Source organism: Manacus vitellinus, unplaced genomic scaffold (assembly GCF_001715985.3).
Source record: "Manacus vitellinus isolate BGI_N305 unplaced genomic scaffold, ASM171598v3 scaffold_47_pilon, whole genome shotgun sequence".
Classification (NCBI taxonomy): Eukaryota; Metazoa; Chordata; class Aves; order Passeriformes; family Pipridae; genus Manacus; species Manacus vitellinus.
In genome coordinates this window covers 5,401,896-5,415,564 of record NW_021940585.1, presented here as the reverse complement: position 1 = coordinate 5,415,564, position 13,669 = coordinate 5,401,896, and the positions used below count along the sequence as shown (strand labels likewise).

General features: G+C 51.8%; 2 protein-coding genes across 3 annotated transcripts; both read right to left on the bottom strand.

Moving 5' to 3' along the window:
* Positions 1-428: 428 nt before the first annotated feature.
* LOC103767234 (triggering receptor expressed on myeloid cells 2) lies at positions 429-4,416 on the bottom strand. 2 transcript variants are annotated; one of them, XM_018079821.3, is made up of 4 exons: positions 4,274-4,416; positions 1,773-2,117; positions 1,384-1,441; positions 429-1,267 (listed from the first exon to the last, which is right to left on the bottom strand). In XM_018079821.3, exons 1-4 carry the CDS (start codon positions 4,362-4,364, stop codon positions 1,057-1,059), a joined length of 705 nt encoding a protein of 234 aa, XP_017935310.2. In that variant the 5' UTR covers positions 4,365-4,416; the 3' UTR covers positions 429-1,056. The 2 variants fall into 2 exon arrangements, with proteins under 2 accessions (XP_017935310.2, XP_029818401.1); XM_029962541.1 differs by having other exon boundaries at positions 1,384-1,438.
* A 937-nt stretch (positions 4,417-5,353) lies between these two features.
* TREML2 (triggering receptor expressed on myeloid cells like 2) lies at positions 5,354-11,924 on the bottom strand. Its single transcript, XM_008934349.3, has 8 exons — positions 11,490-11,924; positions 10,258-10,575; positions 9,639-9,926; positions 8,911-9,240; positions 8,244-8,304; positions 7,629-7,744; positions 7,169-7,218; positions 5,354-6,715 (listed from the first exon to the last, which is right to left on the bottom strand). Exons 1-8 carry the CDS (start codon positions 11,536-11,538, stop codon positions 6,509-6,511), a joined length of 1,419 nt encoding a protein of 472 aa, XP_008932597.2. The 5' UTR covers positions 11,539-11,924; the 3' UTR covers positions 5,354-6,508.
* Positions 11,925-13,669: the final 1,745 nt, after the last annotated feature.

Below are 13,669 nucleotides of genomic sequence, written 5' to 3'. Positions count from 1 at the left end.
CTGGACAAGAAATGGGCATCTTTGGTCTCTGGTGCTGCTCTGACACATCCCAGAGCAGCCTTCAGCTGGGAATGTTCATCTGCTGCTTTGCACTTACATGGAATCATGGAATGGTTTGGGTTGAAGGGACCTTAAAGCTCATCTCAACCCACTCCCCATGTCACCTTTCACTAGCCCAGGTTGCTCCAGGCCCTGTCCAACCTGGCATTGGACACTTCCAGGGATGGGGCAGCCACAGCCCCTCTGGGTAATGAGGGGTTGGGCTTTGAGCTCTGCTCCTGTGTGGCACTGAGTGGCTGGATGTGCCAGCCTGTCCCACTGGCTCTGGGCATTGTAAACACTCCAGCATGTTCCAGGTGTCACTTCTTCTTTGGGGGATGACTGTGACCTGGTGTCCTGCAGCCCACTACCATGAATCCATCCTAAGCCAGAGAATCAATTTTATTTTATTTAGTATTGCAGGGAAAAGAAGTGTGAATGCCCCTGGGTTTGGGGTCTGCCTGGGAGACCCAAAGGCAGCTTCACTGTGGGGAGAGATGAACAACCACCACATGTTGGTAACATCCCCTCGAGTGGGGAGAAAAAACACAGGGAGAACTACAGAGAGACAGTTCATTTGCTCACCAAGTCCTTTCAGAAATGAGGAAGCAGGCTCGGAGCTGCAAGGAGACCACATCCCTTTCTGGGCTGTCCTGCAGTTCCTTATGCCTTTCCACAGGGACACCAAGGATCCACACTGTCCAAAGCAACAGTGGGAATTAGTCTTCCTCACCTTGTAAAGACAGAATCTGTCACCTGGCACTGCCCTGAGATGACAGGATGTTGATGGGTCTCAGTTCAGACTGTGGTGGAATGATATTGGGGATGGTATCTGGAATAACTCTGCCTGGGGGTGTGATGCCAATGAGAAGAGGTGGTAGATGGTGACATTCCCTCTCCAAAGTCACAGGTTCATCCACACCTGTGTTTAGTAGTGATCCTTTTCTTACAGCAGGTGGCAAAGCTTTGCCTGCAAATGCCTGATGTTCCTTTTCCATGGACTTCCTTTGGCTCAGCTCACGCAGCTCTCTCCCGGGAGGGGCCAGTTCCGTGTCCGAGGTCAGCAGTGAAAGGGAGGACCTGCTGCTCACTCAGGCTTGGGTTCTGCTCTCTTTCTCTGTGCTTCCTGCTGATGCCAACGATACAGATCAGTACAGCCACCATGAACTTGGTAACCAGGAGCCCAGCAAGGATGTAGAAAACAGTGAAATCCACTTTGGGAGGGGAGCTGTGGGGAACCAGAAATACAACCATGGAGGAGATGGTTCAAACCTTTAAAAAACTCCTGAGGTACTGCCTTAGTCCTAGGAAGACTAGAGATCCCAGCACAAGTTTTAGGCTCACCTGGAGATGCTCTGCACAGCTCTGGGCTCCTCTGGCACTTGGGTCTCCAGGGCAGCTGCTGATAGAAATAGAACAGTTTAGTCTGCAGGTGCCTCGGGGTGATGTTCATTGGTGTCACCAGTGCCCCAGCTGGCAAGTGGCCAAGGTGAGGTGGGGCATGGGGCTGTGTGCCAGGAGATCAGTCTGGGCAGCAAGAAGGGGATGGCATGTTGGATGTCCAGCACCAGTGAAGTGACAGTGCTGTACCTCAGGAATAAAGAGAGGCGATGAAGCACAGAACCTCCACAGAGTGAGACAGCAGTAGATGGTTACTGAGGTGACGCCTTGGCACCTGCAGGCACCCCTGAAATTTGAGTAGGAACTCGTGGAACTCAAACCCCAGGACGTACCTCTCAGCACTTCCACTTGCACCTTCCTCAGGCTCTTTGTGTCCCCCAGGAAATCAGTTCTGCACTGGTACAGCCCAGCATCCTCCTTCCTGAGCTGCCTCATGGTGACCGTCAGGACCCCGTCGTGGATGTTGTCCCTGATGGAGGTGGTGCTTTTCCTGCCCCTCAGGAAGGGCAGCCAGAAGGATCGGGCACTCACCACATGCTGGCACTTGGTCTCATCGACCTGCCTGCACCAGCTCTTCTCTCTCCACCACTGCTGCTGGGGGTCGTAGGAGCAGTTGACAGAAATGGTGCCCCCCTCCATCCCATACACCACGGTGACGTTCTCTGCGGCACAGGAGGCTGGGAGGGAGGGAGGGAGGGGAGAGGGGTGAGCCCAGTCTCTCTCATGTCTATCCCTCACTACTGTGGTGATGCTGAACATCATTTTCACCCTCTACTGCTCTAGTGATGGCAGCTGTCACCTGTAGTGCTGCTACCTGGAAGGCTGTCACCTGTAGGGTTGTCACCCATCTGCTTCCCCCATCAATGATCAGTGAGCTCAGAGTCTTGGCTCAGGTGTTGTGAAAAATGTCTGTGGTGACCCTGTGCCTGGTGGGTGATTTGGCTCTTGCCAGGCAGCAGTTCTTGGGGTGGCACTGAGGGCAAGAGGTATCAGCTTCCTTAATATTTGCAGATTTTCTGAAGCTTGGGTAAACTTTGGTCCTTGCCTTCCCTCCTGGCCCTGTGGTGGCTGCTCTGGAGTCAGCCTGGAGCTCAACCACATCCCACCTCTGTCATCCCTGTGCTCCTGCCCAGTTTGTCTTCAGGATTCGGGCATTAAATATAAACTTGCCCCGTGCTCTGATCCTGAGGAGCATGGAGCTGGGCATCCAGGTAGGTTGAGCTGGCACCAGACAAGCTGCCCTGATTTTTAAAAGCTCTTTTACAGTATTTGGCTGTGGAATACCCTCTGCTGCAGAAAAACCCTTTGCAGTAAATGCCCATGAACTTTATCCCCATTTTGAAGCTCTTTACACAGGCAGAGCAAAGCCACACTGCCCTGGAAAATGCTGGAATCACACTGACACCTACAAACCACTGTCCTGCTTGCTGGCTAGGAGGTTGCTTCTGAATCCCACTCCTACTTCTAAATCCAGGCATTTAGCAGTTTTTTTCCACTCTATCTTTTAATATCTTACAAATTTTAACCATGTTGACAACTGGTCTTTGGCTGCTTGGCTTTTTTTAATTGTCTTGGTTCCTTATTTCTAATTTCCATTCCTCTTTGTGACAGGAAATGGCAGAGGGGACAGTCTGAGCTATTAATACTTCCAGAGAGAAGTACAGTGTGGTATTTGTGGAAATCTCTATTTCTAGTGAAAAAATTCAGAGGCAAATGTTTCTGTGAAACCATAAGTAACGATAAAACAGAAGTAAATTTAAAAATAGGCTCTTGTGAGGACTTTGTGCTGGCTGAGGCTTTTAATAACACTGCTTAAAATAATTTCAACAATTCTAAGTGAATTATAAACTAAAAGATCTGAAGTTCTTTCAGCTTGACTAGAACAAGACATAAAATAGATCTGTGCTCCCCAAGTGTCCAACACCTCCGAGTCTTTATCCCAGTACACTGCTGCACTCAGTTCTTCCAGTCAGGACTTACCTCAGGCTGTGTCCTGTCCTGTCCTGTGCAATCCTTCCAGAACACTTTGCCTGCCTCTCCTCTTTCTCTTGAGGACCCCTCCTTCCTCCAGCTCTGCCCCATCAGTCCCTACAATTCCCACAGCACAGCAAAACACCTCTCAGTTGGAATCATTTAAAGATTTCCTGATTTCTCTGTGGAAAATACTGTGTCATTCTCTTTTCAACCAATTCTGCTGACAGATCAGAAACTATTTGTGTTCCTCCTCCCTTCCTGGGTTCTACTGGAAAAAGTATAGTGAACATTTTCCAAACTCATTCAGATTTTTGGGACAGGTTTCTGTGCTCCCACAGCCTGGGTTTGTTGCTATTCCCTGCAGTGCTGCAGAGAGCTGGAATCTCCAAAGTGGCTGGGGAGAGAAGGCAGAGAGCTGGGAGCCCCACCTGGGTCCTGTGCCTTGGTTCTCACTTCCAAGGGCTGTGCCTCTCCCAGCTGCAAAGAGCCAAGTGCCCGAGAGTTCAGAGCTCTGCCCTTCACTGGGTTTTATTTCCCTTCCCTTGAACCCTCCTGTGGTAATTTACACATATATAAATTACATTCAAAGCCCTGCAAATGCAAACACACAGGATTTTGCAATTCCACATTTCACAAAAGAGGTACACAGGACTTCTTTCATCAGTGTTTCCTGTTCTGACTCAAAAGGATCCCTGTGAGGAAAGCTGGGAGCACTGGGATCACCACTGGCCCTTTGGTAAATAAAAGGAAAGGAGAAAACTCCAAGGAAGGAGCCTTCAGGTGGAGACCAAGCTTTGCCCCAGTCCTTTACCCTGTCAACCCTTTTCCCTCGAAACCCAAAGCCACACGTTCCTCTTACCTGACAGGAAGACCAAGATGAGGTGGCCGAGCCTCTCCATGTGAGCTGAGCAGAGCAGGGCATGGGAGAGCAGCCTGGAGAAGAGGGACATGGGCTCTGCCCAAGGGCAGCTCCCTCTCCCCCTCCTTGCTCTGACGGAAGGAACGAGCACAGGAACTTGGCATCTTTTTCATCCCGCACGTTGAGCAATTACCAGGGACGGGCATTTCTCTCATGGGCTGAAAATTCAGGCATCAGCATTGCCCAGTCCCAGCCAGGGACTCAGCTCAGTCTAGACAGCCCAGGAGGGAGCATCATGTGATGGCCTCAAGCTGGGGCTGGGGGGTCCTGCTGGGCTCAGCTCCCACTGGAGCAGGACTTCACAGAGCCACGGAATCCCATGGTGGTTTGGGCCGGAGGGACCTCAAAGCTCATCCAGTTCCAGCCCACTGCCTTTGCCAGGAACATCTTCCACTAGCCCAGGTTGCTCCAGACCCCATCCAACCTGCCTTGAACAATTCCAGGGATGGGGCAGCCACAGCTTCTCTGGGCAACCTGGGCCAGGGCCTGCCCACCCTCACCAGGGGGAATTTCCCCCAGTATCCCACCTAACCCTGCCCCTATCAGTGGGAAGCCATTCCCCCTTGCCCTGTCATTCCAGGCCCCTGTAAATGATTTACAGGAGCTGTGCATGGGGGGAATTACTGGAAAGCCCAAATGGAAAGAGTGGCTCTCGTGGGGATCTGCAGGTGGCTCTGTCAGCATCCCGAGGTGGAAGGAGGGCAAGGACATCATCTTGTGGGTTTTCAGGAGAAAGAAGATGTAGAAGAGCCTGCATATGAAGAATTTCTGTTTGCCAGCTAACCACAGGAGCTCAGGGGCACTGCCCTGGGTAAAGCTGTGGCTGCTTTAAATGAGCCCAACAGCCATCTGTGTTCTGGGCCTGGCAGAAAGGACACAGGATCGAGGGCTGGGGGCACTGATTCCAAACCAGCTCAGGACTGCCCTCAGGGACCTCCCAGAGTGTCAGCAAACTGGGAGGCTGGGTGCTGGTTTCTGGTTTTGAATTTATTTATTTACTTGGAGATCTTCCATGCAAGTATGAGTAGACCCTGACTTCTTAACTGGTGTACTGATGAATCTGCAGGTCTGTCCAGTCTTAAATGTGCCTCTTTTCCTTTCCTTGAGTTAGTGGTTAAGAAAATGGTACCTCAGAGAAATTCTTTGTGAGGTGACTGATTGCAGTTTTTGTTCCTTCTTGCTCCAGTGAGCACAAATCTGGATTCTCTTTGAGAATCATCCTGAAAATGCCTCTCTTCCATTCCATTGTTTTCTACTATTACTCTTCCACAGCTTGACCCAATGTAACTGCATGAAGAGCAAATTGTTAGGGGAATCTTGGGCTGAATGAACCATTTCCAGAACCATTTTCTTTTTCTTTCTGTCACATCAACTCTGAAAATCTCAAAAATTCCATCAGCCTCCCTGCTGCAGCCCTAGCAAGAGAAGCCTGTTGGATGTGACTGGCCTGGGAATGAGGGATGGTTCAGGCTCCTTTGGTCTCAGACCTGTCTGCAGGGCTTGGGGCAGGGAAATCAGATGCCAGAGCTTCTGGTCTTTCAGAGAAATGGAGCTGAGCCCCAGAAAACTCGTTTCAGGTTGCTCCTCACATGACTGCTAAATACAGGCAGCAAACATGTCATTTGGAGAGTTTCCAGCAGAGAGAGGGAAGTGCAGATGTTGGTTCTGCTTATTCTTATAATCCAGCACTCCCATTCCCAACCCATTTCATGGGACATGAACCCAGGCACAAAAAGGTTCAAGTTTGATCCCTGCAGCACTGCAATGAGTTCACTTGGCCACAGGAGCTGAATCCTCAGGAATGGGGCAGAGTTTGTACCAGAGCATAGCTGGAATACCAAACCCAGCAATGTCCAGACAAATACTGCTCTTTTTCAAAAGCTCACACCTGCCTCTCCAAGAGTCTGCATTTTAATGGAACTGGAAAAACAGATGTACAAGGTATCCTGGGAATAATCCCACACCTCTGTCTGACCTGAGACAATCTGCCACAAGTGTGGCAAAGCCTCTACTGGCCATTAACAGGAGGGAGGTCAGAAAACGCACAGGCAACACACACATGGCAGCAAAACTCAGCTCCTCCCCAGTGTCCATCCACACACCTCCTAGTCCTCATTCCCACTTCGTATTCCAGTTTGTTTCTCCCATTTCTGGATTGTTTGGGGACTCTGTGCTTCATCCTGCATCATTCCTTGGGAGCTGGTTGAATGCGATGACAGCATATTCCACATTTTCCCCTTGGGGCTTCCTGTGAGCCTGGCTGGGTTCAATATTGCAGTAAAGAGGACCCTCAGAGCTGGGCTGGGATTGCAAGTCCAGGTTATTGTGTTTTAGGCCCTTGCTGTCATCCTTAGAACTTTCTCTTCTTTCAGTGCTGCCAAGCTGTGAAAAGAAAGGGAAAATACTTGTTAGCATGACACAGTGCCAGGTCACAGCTGTTACCAGGAGACCAAATTCTCCCAGAAGGAAAGGAGAAGCCATGTAAAAAATACCTTTGGTCATGACAGAGGTGAAAGAACAGAAGACTCTTCATCACCTCTCCTGGATAGAGGTAATAACTGCATGGTCTAACCTTGGTTACTAGTCCTTCAGTCATTTCTCAGGGGTTACTAGAATTTGGTCACCTGTGTTTTTTTCCTGTTAGAGTTTCCCTACATCTATTCCCCCCCCCCCTCCAGCTAGGAACATTCCTCTCTCTGGGGACATTAAATACCATTTCCCTCCTGCTCACAACCAAAGTGAGCTCCAAGGTCCTCATCAGGTGGGTCCAACAGCTCCTCACAGAGTATTGGTCAGGGACTCGGTACCACATGGGAAATCATTCATTTTCCTTACCTGTGCTGTGCCCTCTGAATTGTCATAGGTGTCCTCTGCTCCTTGGTTACCTTTGGAATAAACCAAAATCAGAGGTTTTAGAAGCAGAGAAGCCATGAAAAGCCCTGGCATTGCCTGTGCCTCAGGAGGTGTGGGGAAGGCTGTGGGATTGCCCAGTGATAGGAGCAGTGGATGTGCAGTGGGACCCCTCTGCCCTGAGCCTGGGGAACACCTTGGGCTCACTTCAGTTCTCCCCTAACGTGTTTGCAGGTTCCTGTGCAGGGTCTGCAGGAACCCAGGTTTGACTTATTGTGAGCAGAGATGGCAGCGAGGAATCTGCCTTGAGGCCTCCCAGCCTGCACCTGCCTGATCTGCAGAGCACTGGGAGCTGGGAACGAGCTCACCTGGAGGGGGAAGCAGTGGCAGAGAAGGCTCTGTTTGGTACAGAGCAGGACAGGAGGCACCCCCCAGCTCCACATACCTGTTCTCTCCAGGAGCTTTTGCAGCCTGACACACAGCGCTGCCGAGGTGATGAGAGCCAGGATGAGCAGGATGCTCAGCACCACGGACAGTAGGATGAAGGTGTTGACATTTGAGCTGCAGCCAGGAGAGCAAGGGAGTTACCAGTGTTGGATGGTGTAACAGCCCAGTACCAAACAGTGACCAGAAGGGACAGGTTTCATGTTCTCGGTTCTATGCACTCAGAAGGAGGGTCTGGTTCTCCTGCAGCAATGCAATCTGATTTTTCTACCTGGTTGTGCCTTCTGAGCTTTTCCTAAACTATTCTCCAGGCTTTAGAAACAAGGCACTGTTCAAAGCTCTGAGCACAATTCCAGGCTCTCTGGAACAGGAACTGTCTTTTCCTCCTGTGTTTTGCAGCACCTGGTGCACCAGAGCTGATTTTACTAATCTGCCTCCTCCTCTGGAATTATGCTCCGGGCAGGAGCTGGAACAGGAGAGGCCAGCTTTGGTAAGGATCCTACCATACTTAAGCCCTCTGTAGGCAGGAATCAGAGTACCCAGGGACTGCCTGCCCCAGATGTTTTGGGGACAAAACATGAATAACTTGTGTGTGTTCAAGCTCAGAGACTCTTACCTGGGTGTTGGGCTGTTGCCCAAAGGAGTTGCTTGACTTGAGCCTTCAGTGTCTGACAAAGCTGCAATGGCAGGCATGAAGAGAGGAACAGTCACAAATGCTTTGCATTTACCAGTGAAACCCCCCTGCCATTGCTGTTCCTGTGCCCAGGGGAGGGTGTGCAGAACCCACGTGTTGGGACTTTTTCCAGAGCATCACTGTCCCCTCCCATGGTCTGCACTGCCTGTTCCTCTAGTCCTTCAAGAGCCAGGTTGCAGCTCAGTGCCATCCCTTACTGTTAGAGCATCATGCTGAAAGAGAGCCCAAGTCACAGATCTTTAAAATACAGGTCTAAAGGTTGTTCCCTTGACAACCCAGTGTGAAGGTCTTAATAGCCTTTGAAAGCCAAGGGATGAGTCACTATAAAGGGGCAGAACTGGTATCAGAGGATGAGAGACAGAGACACCTCTCAGGACAGCTGAACCTGCTCCCAGGTTAAAGGGGAGCAGCACAGCACACGTGTGGTTCACCTCTCATCCCTGCTGCTACTCCATAACATGGTGGCCATGAGAAGGTCCAGGCAGGTGTAAGGTGTGAGGTGGTGTAAGCTGGGCAGTGCAGAGGGACAGAGCAGGAAAGTGAGTCTGGGATCTACAAACACAGTGTGTGCTGACAGGTCCGTACGTACCCTCGGAAACCTCGAGCGTGACCTCCTCCATCCGGGAGAGACCAGAGCTTTCATGGAGTGCACACCAGTACACGCCAGAGTCCTGTGCCTGCAGCTGCTCCATGGTGATGGTGACGATCCCCTGTTGGGTGTCATCCTGGATCCTGACTCTGCCATCCTGAGATGTCCTTTGGTTCCCTGAGAGCCCTGAGCTTGTGGTGACCAGTATCTCACATGATGTCCCTGCTTCCTCTTTGCACCAGGCTTTGCTCACAGCCCCGTAGTCCGTGTTCTTGTACTGACACTGGACAGAGATGTTGCCTGACTCCTTAGCTGTGTACTGCTGGGTCCCTGGAAAACATCCGGAATGCTTGGTGAGATCCCAAAGCAGGCACAGTGGCACCCTGGATCTGCTTCTACCTCCAGACATGTGGAGCAGAAGGGGACTGGACCCAGATTACTGGGGGCAAAAATGACTCATAAACTGAGACACCCTGGGACACTGCAAGTGCAGTAGGTGCTCACTGTGGGACACTGAGAGGGCAGTAGGTGCTCACTGTGGGACACTGAGAGGGCAGTAGGTGCTCATTTTGGGACACTGAGAGGGCAGTAGATGCTCACTGTGGGACACTGAGAGGGCAGTAGGTGCTCATTTTGGGACACTGAGAGGGCAGTAGATGCTCACTGTGGGACACTGAGAGGGCAGTAGGTGCTCACTGTGGGACACTGAGAGGGCAGTAGGTACTCACTCTTGAAGACAGAGAGCACGACCTCCATTACTCGGGTGCGGCCGGAGCTCAGTGCACACCAGTACGTGCCGGTGTCCTGGGCCTGCAGCCTCCTCATGGTGACGGTGAGAGTATTCAGGCGGTTGTACATCAGCGATGTTCTGTCGTGTGGAGCTTTGCTGTTGCTCCGTGTTGAACGGGATTCTGTGCTCGCCATGACTCTACACTCAGTCTGCCCTTCTCTCCGGCACCAGGTCGTGCTGTACGGGCACTGCACCCGCAGAGTGTCCAACTCCCACTGGAGCTCCTCTGAAACGCAAGGTGGTCACTTCCCAATGAGCAGTGGGCACAAGGGCATCCACCTCCCTCCCTGAGCTGGGCATCTGGGACAGACCCTGCCCTGGGGCAACGCCCTCATGGAGAGCCCCTCATCAAGGCAGGGGTAGGGGTGAGGTAAGGCAGGACAAGAGGTTGCTGGGAACCTGCAGGGCCAGCCAGGTCTGTGGAGCTCCTTCACTCACTGGGGAAGGCAGCAAATGAGGCTGGGAAGCGGGGCTGGGGGGATCAGGGGAAGCTGCTCTGCTCTGGGGGAGAGGGGAGCAGGGGAAGGAATGATGTGGCTTTCTGACAAGGTACTCACCCTTGAAAACATTCAGTGAGATCCTCTTCAGTGGAGAATAGGAACTTTCACAGGTGTATGTGCCTGAGTCCTCTGCCTTGAGGTCAGTCATGGTGACGGAGACGATCTTAGCAGTGGGGTGATCCTTTATTGTAAATCTGTCTGGGATTTGGCTTGGGTACTCGGTGCTTGCCCATAAGTCATAGCATCGCTCATCTTTCAGGCGGCACCAGCGTTTCCACTGATCACCAGAAGTCTTGTCTGTGTAAGGACACTGGACATACAGAGTGCCCCCTTCCCGTCGTCTCTCCTCGGCAGGAGGTGCTTGGGCTTGGAGACCTGTAAATATCAGATGTGCTGAGGGAGAGGGGAGCTGAAGCAGGGCTGCCCACAGCCTTCCCACAGACACAGAGAAACAGGCTCTGACCTTCCCCTGTGGACAGGAAGGACTCCAAAAATCAGAGTCCATTCCCCCTGCCGAATTTACCTGCTTGCAAACAGGAGGGCTGATTTCTGGTGGGCAGTGCTGAGGTTTGAGCTGGGATTGCAGCTGTGGTTTAAAGCCCACAGACAAGTGGTGCTCAAGGTGTTGGACCTTCAAGCCTGACTGGAGACATCCGTGGCACAGTGTTGGGAGCTGTCCCAGCAAACCAGCCCCGTTGTCACTGCTCCTCGTTCAGGCACATGGAGACCAACCCCTGCCCACACAGTGCCCTGGGTGTTGGTGGTCTGTTCAGGGTGGTGGGACAGGGCAGAGGGAAGGAGCCAGAGCAGGTGTGTGCAACCTGCAGCTCCTCAGTGCCACATCCCTGAGGATGCCCAGCAACCCCTGGCTGTGAGGCTGTGCAAGGTGCAGGTTGCCTTGATTCCCCAGCCTACCCCATGCTGGAAGCTTTGTGCTCTCTGCAGGGATTGGGGGCAGGCGGTGCCCATGAACACTGTCCTGATCCAGGGCTGCAATCAGAGGCACTGAGCTGGGCCAGTGTGATGAGAAATCCAACTGGGAGAGCTGCTAGGGCTGCTTTGGAGGTCACAGCTCTGTGCTTCCAGGCTGGTTTGTCCTGGGAGCCTGGAGGAGCCAGATGTGTGTGGTGGGAACTGGGGCTGCCCTTTCCCTCCCCACCCCTGCAAGTGAGTTGCCCCCATCAGAGTCCAGCTGAGGTTGGGGGTTCCCCCACTGTGGAGCTCCCCAGGCAGTGGGAGGTGGGGAAGGATGTCTCCCTCCCCTGGGACATGCCCAGCCCTTCTCTTACCTGGGAAGCAGAGCAGCAGCAGCAGGAGGGCTCTCAGCTCCATGGCCATGCTCAGGCCCAGGGAAGGGGCATTGCTGGGGGCTGCCCACCCTGTCTGCCCCTGTGTGTCTGCCGTGTGGTCCTTCCTGCCTCGCAGTGGCACGGCTGGAGGAAGTGCCTGAGGTCTTGCCTCAGGCGGAAATACCTCCCCATGTTTTGTTACAACATTGATATTAAGATGATTTCTGGGTGCATTTGGGGAAGTGCTGAGCACAGCCTGTCCTGATGTCAAAGGCCCGTTGCTTCTCTCGCCTGGCTGGTGTAATTTGCTTTGTCACTCTGCTCGTCCACCCCCCAGCCATGAGGCTGCCTCCTCTTCCTCCCAGGCGAGTGGGGGACGGGGCTGAGTTTGCTATCCACCAGCAGATCTTGGGCCCCAATGCCCCTGGTTGGTTCTGTGTCCTGGTGTGTGCAGGTGCTCACCAGCTTTTGGGTTGGTTTCGGGGTGTGGGGTTTGTTCTCTCGCACTCCGGTTGCAGCCGGATGTTTCTCTCTAAAACTGCTGCCAGGTGCTCCGAGGTTGCCAGCTGAGGCTGCCAGCACCAGCCCGGCTGTGTCCCTGGAGCACATCCCCAGAGAAGTCCCTCCCTCTGAGACATGGCCATCATGTCCCCAGAGACAACACTGCCTCTGTAAGTCTGTGCTGGGCACTTCTGGCCGGGATCCGTCCCTGGGGAAAGCAGGACAGGGACTTCTTCCCTTAGTGCATCCTCTGAGGTGCTTAAAGGTCCATCTTAAAGAACTGATGAATGCTACTCATACTAAATTTATGGGATTTCCTTTAGGTGCACGTGGGAAGGGAATTATGAGGTTTTAGCTGGACTTGGTCTCTCCAGTTCCCACAGGAAAAGCTCACTCATCATCTATTGAATCTGGCCCTTTTTACTTCAGTGGATATTGTACATGGTTTTCCTGGGCAAACTTGGACTGTTTTAAGATCTTAATGAATTAATTAGATGAATGAATTAATTGGAATACTATGAGCAAATGAATTGTAAATAAATGGATTCAGGGATCTTAGTGCAATGTCACTGTGATGTGCCATAGGGAGGACACACCATCAGCCATATTGCCAAAATTTCCACTGAAAGCAAAGGTAAGGAATGTTGTATCTCAGCATCCCTCTGCATTGCTAATGGAAAAACAGGATCTTTTCCTTATTCAAAATTCAGTTTTTATTATATTGTCAAGGATAACACCAATTTAAGTAAAGAATGATCTGATCTTTCATGGGAAGCAAATATATTTTGGGGTTCAAATTCACAAATATGCACTAAAATGTAGTTCTCCTCAAGCAAAGATTGCTGCCTGGCTGTGAAGGTCTGGTGTAGCAACTGTTCTTTGAGTTGCAGTGTTGGGGGATTCCTTGGTTTCAGTCTATCCTGCTGCATGAGTCAGGAACAGTCCCTTAAAAGAGGAAGGATTTGTGCTGTGTGGCTCAGGGCTGGTTTCACTGCAGTTCAGCCCAGTCCTTGGGATGGCTGGTGGGTTCAGTGTGTGGACCTGAGAGAAAGGGAGGGATCAGGCAGGAAATCAGTTGTCAAAAGATGAGGAGATTCTCCAGCTTCGGTTACAGCTCAGTTCTGTGCTTGGGGACAGAGCTTTTCATACCTATTCAAGCTTTGTGTCTAGAGATACAGTGAGCACAAATATCTATGGAATTATATTCCCTCTGTGGAATAGCTAACAGGCCTGAGCTGGCTCTGCGGAGGCTTCAAAAGGCTGAGGATATAAAAGGTTTGGTAAGGAAACAGAGGCCGTGTCAGTCGTGTGTGATAGTGAATCCCTGCCCCTCATTCCTGGGGGCTGCTGAGGCAGTAGGACACGGGGATTATCCCAGTTCCTCACGCCTTCTCTTACCTGAACAACAGAAGATTGGCAGCAGCAGGAATTTTGGCTCCATGCCTGTCTTGGAGTCTCAGAAACAGGGAGAAATGTTCCGTCTTTTGGCATCCCATAAACTTCCATGTGGCTGATTCTGCATCTGGGTGCTTTGCAGGCCTGGGCTCAACCAGGGAATGGGGAACAGCTTCTTCTGTAGCTTTTCTCCTCCTTTCCCTTGGCCTCCCCAAGAAACTTTGCTCCATGGAAATCCAGGCAAAGCCAGTTCTCCAAGTGAGCAAAGCCACCTGTGGAATCCT

Coding starts and splice junctions, on each gene's coding strand:
- LOC103767234 (XM_018079821.3), bottom strand. CDS start 4,364: ATGTCCCTCTTCTCCAGGCTGCTCTCCCATGCCCTGCTCTGCTCAGCT. Junction 2,118..4,273: donor CATCTTGGTCTTCCTGTCAG/GTAAGAGGAACG, acceptor CCTCCCTCCCAG/CCTCCTGTGCCGCAGAGAAC. Junction 1,268..1,383: donor GCTGTGCAGAGCATCTCCAG/GTGAGCCTAAAA, acceptor GGTTCCCCACAG/CTCCCCTCCCAAAGTGGATT.
- TREML2 (XM_008934349.3), bottom strand. CDS start 11,538: ATGGCCATGGAGCTGAGAGCCCTCCTGCTGCTGCTGCTCTGCTTCCCA. Junction 10,576..11,489: donor GCTGCTGCTCTGCTTCCCAG/GTAAGAGAAGGG, acceptor TGATATTTACAG/GTCTCCAAGCCCAAGCACCT. Junction 6,716..7,168: donor ATTCAGAGGGCACAGCACAG/GTAAGGAAAATG, acceptor TTCTTTTCACAG/CTTGGCAGCACTGAAAGAAG.